The 12,700-nt window shown below is 40.9% G+C and overlaps 1 protein-coding gene across 1 annotated transcript; it reads left to right on the plus strand.

Annotated features, from left to right (window-relative positions):
* The first annotated feature begins 1,772 nt into the window (after positions 1-1,772).
* Positions 1,773-5,535, plus strand: sox14 (SRY-box transcription factor 14). Its single transcript, XM_089000980.1, has one exon. It carries the CDS (start codon positions 2,343-2,345, stop codon positions 3,105-3,107), a length of 765 nt encoding a protein of 254 aa, XP_088857106.1. The 5' UTR covers positions 1,773-2,342; the 3' UTR covers positions 3,108-5,535.
* Positions 5,536-12,700: the final 7,165 nt, after the last annotated feature.

A 12,700-nucleotide genomic window follows, 5' to 3' on the forward strand; every position in this document is an offset into this window, starting at 1 on the left:
TTATTATTGTTATTACCAATCCAATCACTCCTATTATTTTTATTCTTATGATTGTTTTATTTTAATAAAGCCACCGTGCCCCAATGGCGTTTTTCCAACGCACATAATTTGAATGTCTTGGGTGCGTCTAATTGTTGTTGCCACGGTTGCTTGCACTTGTGCCCGAAAAACTGTTGGAAAAGGTCACCTTCAAAAGGCTTTTTTAATGGCGTCTCATCACGCACTCATTGTACTCAATTGCAAAAAAAAAAAGAAAAGGTTAACTTTTAAAAGGCGCATAAATGAGTCGAATGACTTCTCTTTATTTGGAGAGAGAGAGAGAGAGAGCGAGAGGAGGAAAACAAAACCGAAAAAAAAAGTTACAATAAAGATGCTAAGGTTGCTTATTTGGAGTTTGGTTTGAGTGTTTTGAGCTGGAGCAAACATTTTGCAACAACTCTGCTCATTACGAAACATACCAAAGTTCACCTGGCGTGGAGACATTCACCTAAATCTGTGTGTAAGTGTGTGTACATGTGTGTGTGTGTGTACACGTGTGTGTGTGTGTGTGTACACGTGTGTGTGTGTGTGTGTAAATGTCTGTGTGTGTGCATGCGTGTAAATGTGTGTGTGTGGGTGTGTGTGTGTAAATGTGTGTGGGTGTATGTGTGTAAATATGTGTGTGTCTATGTGTGTAAATGTGTGTGTCATGTGTGTGTCTATGTGTGTATGTGTGTGTCTATGTGTGCACGTGTGTATGTGTGTAAGTGTGTGTGTGTGTGTGTGTAAATGTGTGTGGGTGTATGTGTGTAAATACGTGTGTGTCTATGTGTGCGTGTGTGTCTATGTGTGCACGTGTGTATATGTGTGTAAATGTGTGTGTGTCTATGTGTGCACGTGTGTAAATGTGTGTGTGTGTGTGTGCGCATGTGTGTAAATGTGTGTGTGTGTAAATGTGTGTGTGCATCTGTGTATGTGTGTAAATGTGTGTGTGTGTATGTGTGTAAATTTGTGTGTGTCTGTGTGTATATGTGTGTAGATTTGTGTGTGTCTGTGTGAAAATGTGTGTGCATGTGTGTATATTTGTGTATGTTTACGTGTGTATGTGTGTACATTTGTGTGTGTATGTGTGCATTTGTGTCTATGTGTGCATGTGTGTATATGTGTGTATGTTTACGTGTGTATATGTGTGTAAACGTGTATGTGTGTGACTATATATATATATATATATATATATATATATATATATATATATATATATATATATATATATATATATATATATATAATCTTTTTTATTTGACCAACAAAACAATTCAGTTTTTGTTTTTTACATATTTTTAGACGATTTCCATTTGAATATTTTGGCGATGTTTTTTAAGGGTGTTTGATCAAATATTTTGGTAGCGTTCTTGAACATATTTTTAAATTGTTTGTTTGTTTTCTTCATGATACTTGTCGTTCACTTTTTATTCGATCTTCTTGTATCAGGAAATCCATTTTTTTTTTGGTAGTATTCTTTTTCGTCTCAATTTTTATGGGCGTTGATGACATTTTTGTTTTTCCTGGCACGTTTCCACTGTGCGTTTTGTTTTTCTTTCGTCCCATTTTCATTCTTCCATTTGTCGTTACGCATTTAATTCCTCCTTCCTTTGCCCTAATCCGCGCACGCGCCTGCCTGCCACGAATTGTGCTCGGCTCTCGGTTAAGCGACCCTCCCCTCTCCACCTCCTCCTTCCTTTACTTCTGGTGACGTCACGGCGCGTGAGAGTACGGCGGCGCGAAGCCCTGCCTTTGAACTCGACCGCTTTTTTTGGCGCCGTCCGCCGCGCTTCGCGCGCTCATTTGCAAAGCGCGCCAAAGGTGGCGGCAGCTCGGACGGAGAAGAAGAAAAAACAAACAAACACCACCGAAGCGAGCGAACAACAAGGGACACCTGCCGCATTAACGACACAACAAGAAGAAAAAGAAAAAGAAGACTTTGTTTGCCTTTTTTTATTCTTTCTTTTGGTGGATTCTGCTATCTATCTATTTATTATATTTTTTTACACCGACGCGCATGCTCGCGCCGGTGGACTTTTTGTGCGCGCGCCCCCCTCGGACGCGGACTGCTTTTTGGTCGTCCATTTTTGCCACTTTCCCGCTTTTTTTTGCTTGGCCACCGGAGCGAAACGACTACGGCAAGCGGCATGCCCGCAGCTCTCTCGCCTCTTAGCGCCCGACAGCAGGTGAAGTCCAGATAGTAACTTTTTTTACATTCTTTTAACACCACCACCACCACCACCACCCACTTTGCCCCCTTTCCCGCCCTTTCCCCCCCGTAACTTTGGCTCCCGCCGGCGGCGTCGTCACGTCAGGCAGCCATGTCCAAGCCGGCCGACCATATCAAGAGACCCATGAACGCCTTCATGGTGTGGTCTCGGGGCCAAAGGAGGAAGATGGCGCAGGAGAACCCCAAGATGCACAACTCCGAGATCAGCAAGCGTCTGGGGGCCGAGTGGAAGCTCCTCTCCGAGGCCGAGAAGCGGCCGTACATCGACGAGGCCAAGCGGCTCCGAGCGCAGCACATGAAGGAGCACCCGGACTACAAGTACCGCCCGCGGCGGAAGCCCAAGAACCTCCTGAAGAAGGACCGCTACGTGTTCCCGCTGCCCTACCTGGGCGACGGGGAGCACCTCAAGGGCTTGCCGCTGCCGTCGGAGGCGCTTCTGGGCCCCGCGGAGAAGTCGGCGGCGGCGGCCGCGGCGGCGGCGGCCGCCCGAGCCTTCCTCCCGCCCACTTCCGCCTCGCCCTACTCGTCCTTCCTGGACGCGGCGGGCTTCGGTCCAAAGATGGCCGACGTCCCCCACGCCTTGGCCGCCGCCGCCGCCGCCGGGATGCCGTACTCGTCGCTGGGTTACCAAGGGGCGGGCGCTTTCGGCTCGCCGGGCGGCTGCGCGCCCGCCCAACACCCGCATCCTCACACGCACACCCACCCGTCGCCCACGAACCCGGGCTACGTGGTGCCGTGTAACTGCAGCGCCTGGTCGGCGTCCGCTTTGCAGCCCCCCGTGGCTTACATCCTCTTTCCGGGGATGAGCAAGACTGGGATCGATCCTTACTCGTCCGCGCACGCCGCCGCCATGTGAGCGCGCGCGCGCGCGCGCGAGCGCGACTCCTTTGCATGTACGCGAGTCGCGGAAAAGGACTTTTTTTTCGCCCCCCCCCCCTCCTCCATTCCTCGAGGATTGTAAGAAATGTAAATGTTTATCCGGCGAGAAGAAACAAAAAAAAAACACAATAAGGAGGCCTTTAACTTTATTTATGGTGTGCGTTTTTTTTTTAATTTTGTGTTGATTTATTACTGATCAACTGTTTATTCTTATTCTAACGCCCCCTTTTCCCTCATTGATTGACATATTACGGGTTCTCGGAAAAGGTAAACAAACGCCTTTCACTCCCCCCCCCCCCCCCTTGTATTTTTTTAATTTAATTTAATTTGAATGTGTATTTTTTAACGAAGGAACAAAAAAAAACGATTTAATGTCATGTATCTATAAGAAAAAGAAGAAGAAGAAGAAGCCAATAAAAAAAGACAATCTGTCTCATTTCATGCTTTCAGCGCTTAATTCTTGGAACTAAAGTGCAAAATTAACACTTGGAAACTGCCCCCCCCCCACTACGTATTGTTTTAAATCATATTTAATTTCAATTCGGAACTTTGTGGAGAACCGGGGCGAGGTGAGGCCTCCCCGCGGGATTGAAGCCGCCCGTCGGACTCGTTTAACGGGCTTTTGTGGCCTCGTAAGGGGGGAGCGAGCTCTGGAGGGGGGCCGGGGGGGGGGGGGGGGTTGTCTTAAAAACAAAACAAAAACATCATCTTGCGCTTACTTCTTTTCAACTTTGGCAATTTACACAAAAATGAAATAAAAAAGTAAGCGATCACGTGTTATAACATGCACCGCTGCCTTAAGACAAACGATTTGACGAGCACGCGCAAACGATGGAATGTACTTTTTTTTTTTGCGTGTGCGTGTATATAGATAGATCAACCACTGGGGCAGGCTTGGAATGGGGGCTTGTAGCGCGCGCGTGTGTGTGTGTGTGTGTGCACGCGCCATTTCTAATTAAGAATTTCATTTTGCACGTGCACGTTGTTGACTTTATCTGGCCAGAACATGTGCTGCACACGAGTGGAGGTGCAATCTAGCCTTGCCTGGAGGGGGCCCCAAAATGGGTGTGTGTGTGTATTTTGACACACACAGCTTGTAAATGAGGATACTTGAAGTTGGATACCTTCAAAAAAAATTGGGGAGAAGGAGTTTGGGGGGGTTGTGTGAAGCTGGGATTTTTTGTGCTGTTTTTGACGCCTTTTGTCTGCTTTTGTGGGCTCACTTGGCTTATTTTGTGGCTTGGTTGATTTTTTTGCATTGCTTTTATTGGGGGGGGGGGGTCTTTTTTGTTAGTTTGTTAGTTTTTTTTTACAATCAGAAATCCTTTAATAGTACCATCGTGGGGACATTTGTAATCTATAGCAGTAAAATTGAAATTGGGGGGGGGGATAGAGTTGAAAAAAACTGAACATTTACAAAAACATTGATTATTATATATATATATTTTTGCATTGCTTTCATAGCATTTCATTTTTATTGGGGGGGGAGGGTCGTTTTTGTTAGTTTGTTAGTTTTTTTAAATCAGAAATCCTTTAATATACCATCGTGGAGACATTTGCAATCTATAGCAGTAACATTGGAATTGAAGGGGGGGGGGGTCATGCTCAGTTTTGGATTCATATTGTTACATCATTGATTTTTTTTGAATGCAAATTTAATGTTTACATTCATGACCGGTTTCTGTGTGTGTGTGTGAGTGTGTGTGTTCTTTTTTTCTCATGTTAGTGGGCCCGTCACCCCATTTTTTTTTTCAGCAAAAATGTTTTAATGCACTGGATTTTTTTAATCATTTTATTTTTGTAACATTTCTTTTTTTGTAACATTTGTCTTTGTTAAAAAAAATGCATGCCACTTTTTTTCCCCCCAAAATCATAATCATAATTCTCATCATTCTTCATGTTGATTTCATAGCAAATGCTTATTATGTATGATCATAATTTACCGGCTATTTATGACATTTATTTTTAGTGGCACTCTTTTTTTATAAGGCAATATTGAGATTTTTTTGTGCGTTTGTGTGTGTGTGTGTGTCTTTTTTTCGATGTTAGTGGACCCCATTTTTTTCAGCAAAAATGTTTTAATGCACTGGATTTTTTTCAATTATCTTCTTTCTGTCAAATTTCTCATTATTTGTCTTTATTAAAAAAATGCATGCCACTTTTTGTCCCCCCCCCCCCAAAAAAAAAAATATAATCATAATTCTCATCGTTCTCCGTGTTGATTTCATAGCAAATGCTTATTATGTATGATCATAATTTACCCGCTATTTATGATATTTATTTTTAGTGGCACTCTTTTTTTTTTAAGGCAATATTGAGATTTTTGTTTGTGTGTGTGTTTAAATAATAATTTGTATTTTCTCATAACATTAACATGAGACTCCAAATAAAAAAAAATAACTTGACATGCGACATTTTCATTTTTCTTTTCTTGTTGATCTCATCACATTTTTTAAAGATGATTCCAACCACTCCTAAAAACGACAAATATAGCAAATATTTGTCTTATGTAGTTTTTTACGGGTGTTCCTGAACACCCAATTATGACTCCCCCCACTCACCTTATTTGTTTTGCATGCATCCATTATTTTTTTAGTTTTAGCCATCTCATTCACATACTGTATCATATCGATCATTTTTGATACCCTAATCATGACACAGCAAAATAAATTAAATAAAAGAAAGTAGTACTTCGTGGGACAGTTTTAAGAGACTACACACACACACAAATAGCTGTTAATAATGCATTGTTTGATTCCCCCCTCCCCTTGCATGGACCCCAACAGTGCTTTAATCTTATCGGCAGCCTCATCAGCAGCGATGGTGGATGTGGTGGGACGGGACGGGGGGTGTTGGGGCAATTGTTCAACCCCCGGGCCGCGGACCAGTACCGATCCGTGGGTCATTTGGTACCGGTCCGCGCAGAAAGAATAAATAATGTACATAATTTCCGTTTTATTTATTTGAGTCCAAACTGTTTTATTTTGAAAAATGAAAAATGACCAGATTACATCCGCCGTCTATGACTTAACTCTTGACGCATGTCAAAATGCTTGTCTAGGTCACGTGATACATGCCGCTAAAATTAGCCCAAGACGCTAAAATTAGCTAAGCTAATTTTACTCATTTTACTAGCTAAGCTAGCAAAATGAGTAAAATTAAAAATGAGTATTTATCCGCCGGTCCGTGAAAATATTGTCTGACATTAAACCGGTCCGTGGCGCAAAAAAAAAAAATTGGGGACCACTGATTTAGACACTTCATTTGCTGATAAAAAAAGCCCCAAAAAAATGTATTTTGAAAGGAATCAGTCTCACGAGGGGGGGGGGGTAATATTTCCCTATGCAAAAATAAAAAAATCAAAGACAATTATCGCCGCTTTACATATACTGTATCTATCCCTATGGATATACACATATCTATCTCAACATAGTTCAATGAAATGGGCCCCCGTTGTTTTTGGATTGTGCGAGGGATTGCAATCGGAGACATGGAGGCTGGAATAATTGTGTGGTTGTGTGGGCACGAAAGAAAAATAAAATAACATTAAAAAAACGGTGCGAGGATAAAGCTGATCTCATTTCGGTGTATTAAAATATTGTCTCCCAAAAAAAAGGATGAAAAGCACCCTCGGCGCTATCTGAAATTGAATCTGGGATAGCATTTGCGAGCGAGCGCGGAAAAGCTAGAAAAGACAAACACACACACACACCCAGTGTGTGTGTGTGTTGTTTGAAGCAAGATGCTTGTTTTTTTTTTTTTTGAAAAGATGAAAAAAAATGTTTAAAAAATGATACATTTAAAAGGAGGGAAGCTTAGAGCACAATGAATCATATTGAGATGCTTTAAAAAAATAGGGATCATTTATATCCAGATTTTATTTACAAACACTCAAGAAAACCTTTTTTTTTAAACATATTATTTTTAATATTGATATTTCTCTTCCTATTGATCATCCTGGTACATGCCGGATAGCATTTTTCCGGAACAAATATTATTGGCGACAAGAAAATATGCCTTTAATCTGTACTGTTTGTCATCTCATCAATCAGATCAAAACATTTGCTGTTGATCGACGATCAAAGTTTGACTCAAATGCAAAATGGCATTTAGGATGTATTTATTTTTTGACAGCAAAATATTTCAAAGCAGCTTTTCTTTGATGTCTCTCATACTCCATCAATGGTTTTTGCGATCGTCAATAAGATCAAAGTCACCCTGGACTGAAATACAAAAGTTGCCACCGTCAAGTTTAAGGGAAAAAAAAAACTATTTTTCCTCATTATATAATTAGCCTAATCGCCCAAGTTGACTTTTTAATGTTTTATTTTGATATTCTTTGAAAAACAAGTCATGACACGCACGCGCAATTAAAAATAATAATTATCAATGACCATGACAGACATGTTCTTATTATTTTATTTTATTACAAAAGCTCAAATTGCAAGATCGAACTAGCATTGATGAAGGTGATCAATGTAGTCAGGAGAATAATTTCAAATTCAATTTTAATTATTTTATTTATTTTAAATATGATCTAATAGAACATTACTGTTGTGAGTATTTCTGCGATACATATTGTCACACACACACACACACACACACACACACACACACACACACACACACACACACATATATATATATATATATATATATATACAGTAAAGTCTCGTTATATCGATATTCAAGGGAGTCGGAAAAAATATCGATATAACCGGGACTATCGATATATCCGACCCTGTTTGCATGTAATTTTCTCCGTGTGTGCATAGAAATAGTATCGATATAACCGGGACTATCGATATATCCGATATCGATATAACGAGACTTTACTGTAGATAGCGTACAGCGTAAGAAATCTTAGATTATTTTATTTCATCAGAAAAAACTCTCAAGGTCACTTTACAGTCACAGGATCAGTTTTTTTGTGGGTTAGAAGTGGCAGCCACATGCGCCAGCGTTCACTACACCCGGAAGTAACACAAATGGAAAACTAGCTAGCTCGCCAGCCAGCCGCCTGATAGCTAATAGATACACGGAGCGCCCTCTTCTGCCTCTTTTTGGTGCAACACGAAGTTTTCAGACCAAACAAGTACAGCAAAATACATTGACGTGATGAAAGGACTGCTACAATGCGTCCTTTTTTTCTGTCAGGGGCGTTCCTTCAGTGACGTCACGTACGGACTCGTCACCAACTCAAAAACAAGACTTCCTGAATATTCAGCGTGACTCTTGAAAGGTAAAATAACGCTATATGCGGTGGAATCTTTGTCAAATACGCTCAGTAGAAGTCATTTGAAGCCATTTTACAAATTATGGTCACAACTTGTCCGCAGACGTCGGTTGTCCTTAAAGATTCTGTAAGGGAACGATGAATATTTCACGATTGATCTACCCCAACGCACCGGAATTTTCCATCCAACAGGATTGCGTCATTTTCTCTGCTAACGCGATGCATCAGCACAGCCAAGCGCACGTCGCCGCTTCCCAAACACTTCAATTGTTCTCCCAAGACAAAAAAAAAAGTGTCATCCTATCAAAAGGCAATTTCACTCATTCCACCTGCACGCGTGCGTGTCGGCATGCAAGTCATGGTGTGTCTCTTTTTTAGCGGAAGTCCCTCCCTCCCTCCCCCCGTCAACTTTTAACCCGAGACTATTTGCATGACGAGCATCCTGAAAGTCATTGTGAATCAGCCGCAAAGAGAAAATAGTTTTCTTGGAACGTTTTTGCACCATCGACATGTCATTGTCAGTACAAGAGATGTGCAAACAATGAAAAGTGCCATGGGGGTTGGGGGGTAATAATAAGGACAACTATTATTAGCTATTAGCTCGCTCGCTAGCTAACTTTCTATCTATTTGAGTTATTCCGGGTTGAGTGAACGCTGGCGCATGTGGTTGCCGCTGCTCACCCACAGAAAAGCTTATCCTGTGACTGTAAAGTGACCTTGAGAGTTTTGAAAGGCGCTTATAAATCAAAGGTATTATTATTATTATTATTATTATTATTATTTTATCTATTTTATCTATTTTTATTATTAGTGGTAGTAGTAGTAGTTGTAGTACTAGTATTACGATATCGGTAGTAGTAAAAAAACATTTTTGCAATAATTCAGTTCTTGTCGTTATTTATGTATTGTTGAAAAAGTGTAAATGAAAAAAAAATAGCTTTAACTCGGATGCCATTACATTGAGGCTTATTCTTTGTTTCATTCAAAATAAATAGACTCTGCCCTACATTTAAAGGTCAACCGACACCTGCAGACAAGTTGCGTCCATAATTTGTAAAATCACTTCTACTGAGCGCATCTGACAAAGATTCCACGGCATATAGCTAGCTATATTTTACCTTTTAAGACTCGCGTTGAATATTCAGGAAGTCTTGTTTTCCAGTTGGTGACGATTCCTGACGTGATGTCACGTCAGAAAGGCCCAATGCATTTTGGGTGCTTTTTTTCGTCTGAAAACACAGTGTTGATCGCGAAATTAGATGGAAAATTGGAGTCCAGATAGCCCGAATTGATACGGAAGGACTCCTTTAATGGATTGCAAACATTTATGCTTTCCTCTTCACAACTATTTGAATCATATTCATAACTGGATGAGTAGCAAGAAAGGATCTTTTTCCGTATCTGAACTTTCTGAAGCCATTGTTTTGATTCTGGAGCAAGGCAGTTTGTGAAGGAGTATCTTGGCGTGACGTCATGAACAAAGGGGGCGGGACTTTCTTTCTCCCCAGTTTCGAGCTCATTTTGAGGCAGTTTTGGGACACTTGATGTCATTATTGTTGGTGTTTTGCATTTGACTAAAATTAACTAATAATAAATATTTCACGTTGCAACGTGCCAAGTTCTGTATCCTGTTAAAATGCACTGTTGACGTTATAACGTGATGGGTTTCACATTTTAACGCGGCACGTCGCACGTTTTACGCACATTCGACAAAACAAAAATGCAGAATTTTTCACACACAAAAAAACTTGATGGAAAAAAATACTAATAAAAAATAGTGTGAATTTCAAACGTGTGAAACTCGACATGTCGCAAACGCGTGCGTGCATGCGTGTTTTCTGGGACAATGGGATCAGTGTTCAAGCCGCTTGAAAGACTTGTGAATCATCTCTGCCTAACATTTTGACCGCTTGTCCTTTGAAAAGTCGTACGGGGAATTTCAAAAGTGGGGAAAAAAAAACCACGTCGGATTGATCTTGCGCGCTAAAAAACACAAAGGCTAACTGAATCCGAGCTATTGAAACAATACTTCGATGAAATGGATGCTTCGTGTTTATTATTGACTTTGTTCTCGATACCAACATGGAGGCTGCCACCCCGAAATTCATTTCCATCTACTTTTTTTGGACTTTACGAATTCTGTTCAGGGTTCAAAAGGTCACAAGGTTTGTCAAGAATCGATGAGTAGGTTTCTTCAGCCGTCATCTGTACTTCTTTGAAGGTGTCGGACGTTTCGCTTCCCATCCAAGAAGCTTCGTCAGCAAACTAAAGTCTTACTGGTAGTTTCGACCCTATAATAGGGCCGAAACTACCGGTAGGACTTTAGTCACCCTACAATAGGGCCGAAACTACCAGTAAGACTTTAGTTTGCTGACGAAGCTTCTTGGATGGGAAGCGAAACATCCGACACCTTGAAAGAAGTACAGATGACGGCTGAAGAAACCTTTTCAGCGATGGACCATTCCTGTACGACTGAGAGCTTACACAGACGTTTGTCAAGAATGCAAATCAAAGGCCGTTGTTAGGATGATGATGTTGATTGTTGGGGCCCATGGGGTCGTTGCGGCGTCTATCTTGGTCCAAGCTAGTCATGTTAGCTTCGCGGACAAAATCAGATTAGGTTAGTTGGGGATATGTCGCCGAGATGTGTGGCAGGTTCTGGAGGTGAAAGGTCAAAGTCACTTATCGGGAAGACTCAAAGGAGCGTGATACCCCCCAACCGCCCCATATATACCTCGGGGTCCTCAATCAGAAGCTCTCAGTGGATTAGACTAATCAGAGAAGAGCAGCCGGGGGCGACGCGGCCACCATTTTATCTGGCAACCCAACACGGTGCTCCTCAACGCAGCCTACAGAAATGTTTTTTTTCCAGCTTTGATCTTTTTTGATGATTCTTTTTTTTTTAATGGTTGTTATGGTTCTCTCTGTTTTCAAGGTAATCAGGCATTGTACTTATAAGTACAAGTACAGTTACAGCCAGTTGTGCAAAGTTACCTTTAAAACTAATTGTACAGGTTGAGATGAGACGTTAAAAAAATAATCAACATTAACTATATCCTGCTTATCTCATCTTTACATTTTGTTGCCCATATTTTGCAGTAAAATATAACTACATGAATTAAGATAATCAACAAACGTGCACACAAATAAATGACATAAATAAATGCATAAATAAGGAAATAAATATATCGATAATTAAATAAATACAGAAATAAACCCAGAAATAAATACATAAATAAATTAATAAATTAAAATTAAATAAACACGTGCACACACAAACGAATAAAAAACAATGATGCTAAAAGAAATGTTAAATAAGTATTCATTAAAGTAAAGTAAACATTAAAGTATTCATTAAAATAAACTAAGTAAATAAATGAATACATTGTATTGTATGAATAAGCAATACATAAATAAGGAAATAAATAAATGCATAAATACATATACAAATAAATAAATAAACACACACATCTATTAGTCATCTATTAGCTAGCTAGCTAGCTAGCTAACTTGATCTATTTGAGTTATTCCATCGTCAACTGTTCCATGGTCAAAAAATGAAATATGATATGACTAAAACTTGAATACATGTTTTGGTTGAAGCGTCTGAAAAATAGCATCACGATGCTAATTTACACATGCTAATATTAGCGAACTTCCTAGAAATCTCCGAAAAATCTCCTTTTTGTTAGCTTAACCTCATATACTGTCGCGTCATGCTATCTGTTAGAACACCGACCTCCTCCAAGGCACAATTGTGAAAAAATACCAATATGTTGCGTTTAGCTATCTGTTAGCCACAACGTCAACGACTGCGATGCCCAAATCCTTGAGTCGCACTGTCTCGATTCACCTTCAACCCCCCGCCCCCCCTCCGCTTTTTCACGTGGCGCCAAAACGTGCGCAACATTGTTATCGCCACAAAGCAGTAACAGCGTTGATTACGAAGGCTAATTACATCGTCGCGCACTTGATGAAGCGCGGCGGCAGAAGGTGATGAGGGGCGAGATACGCTAGCGACGCTTTCGCCGTCGTGTCGGGATTCGCCGAGCAAGCGCAGGTGTTAATTCAACACCCCACCCCCCCAGATACATGTGAAGTCGGCCATTTTGGCTCAAGGTAGCCATGTTGTTTATTTCCAGGGAAGCTTCTAGAAACGAAACTGATAAATGCGATTGATTTTATCGCAATCCGATGCGCGATTAACTCCGCAAGTGAGCAAAACGTGCTGTGACATTTCTGAATTTTTGACCGGGGGGGGGGGGGGGCGTTTTGGACTCATGTCCTTCCCATTGTGGTTCTTTTCTTGGGGTGTCTTTTGTCTCCGGGTAGAA

This window comes from Hippocampus bargibanti, linkage group LG07 (genome assembly GCF_051943395.1).
Source record: "Hippocampus bargibanti isolate YZ-2025 linkage group LG07, ASM5194339v1, whole genome shotgun sequence".
Taxonomy (NCBI): domain Eukaryota; kingdom Metazoa; phylum Chordata; class Actinopteri; order Syngnathiformes; family Syngnathidae; genus Hippocampus; species Hippocampus bargibanti.

Coding starts and splice junctions, on each gene's coding strand:
- sox14 (XM_089000980.1), top strand. CDS start 2,343: ATGTCCAAGCCGGCCGACCATATCAAGAGACCCATGAACGCCTTCATG.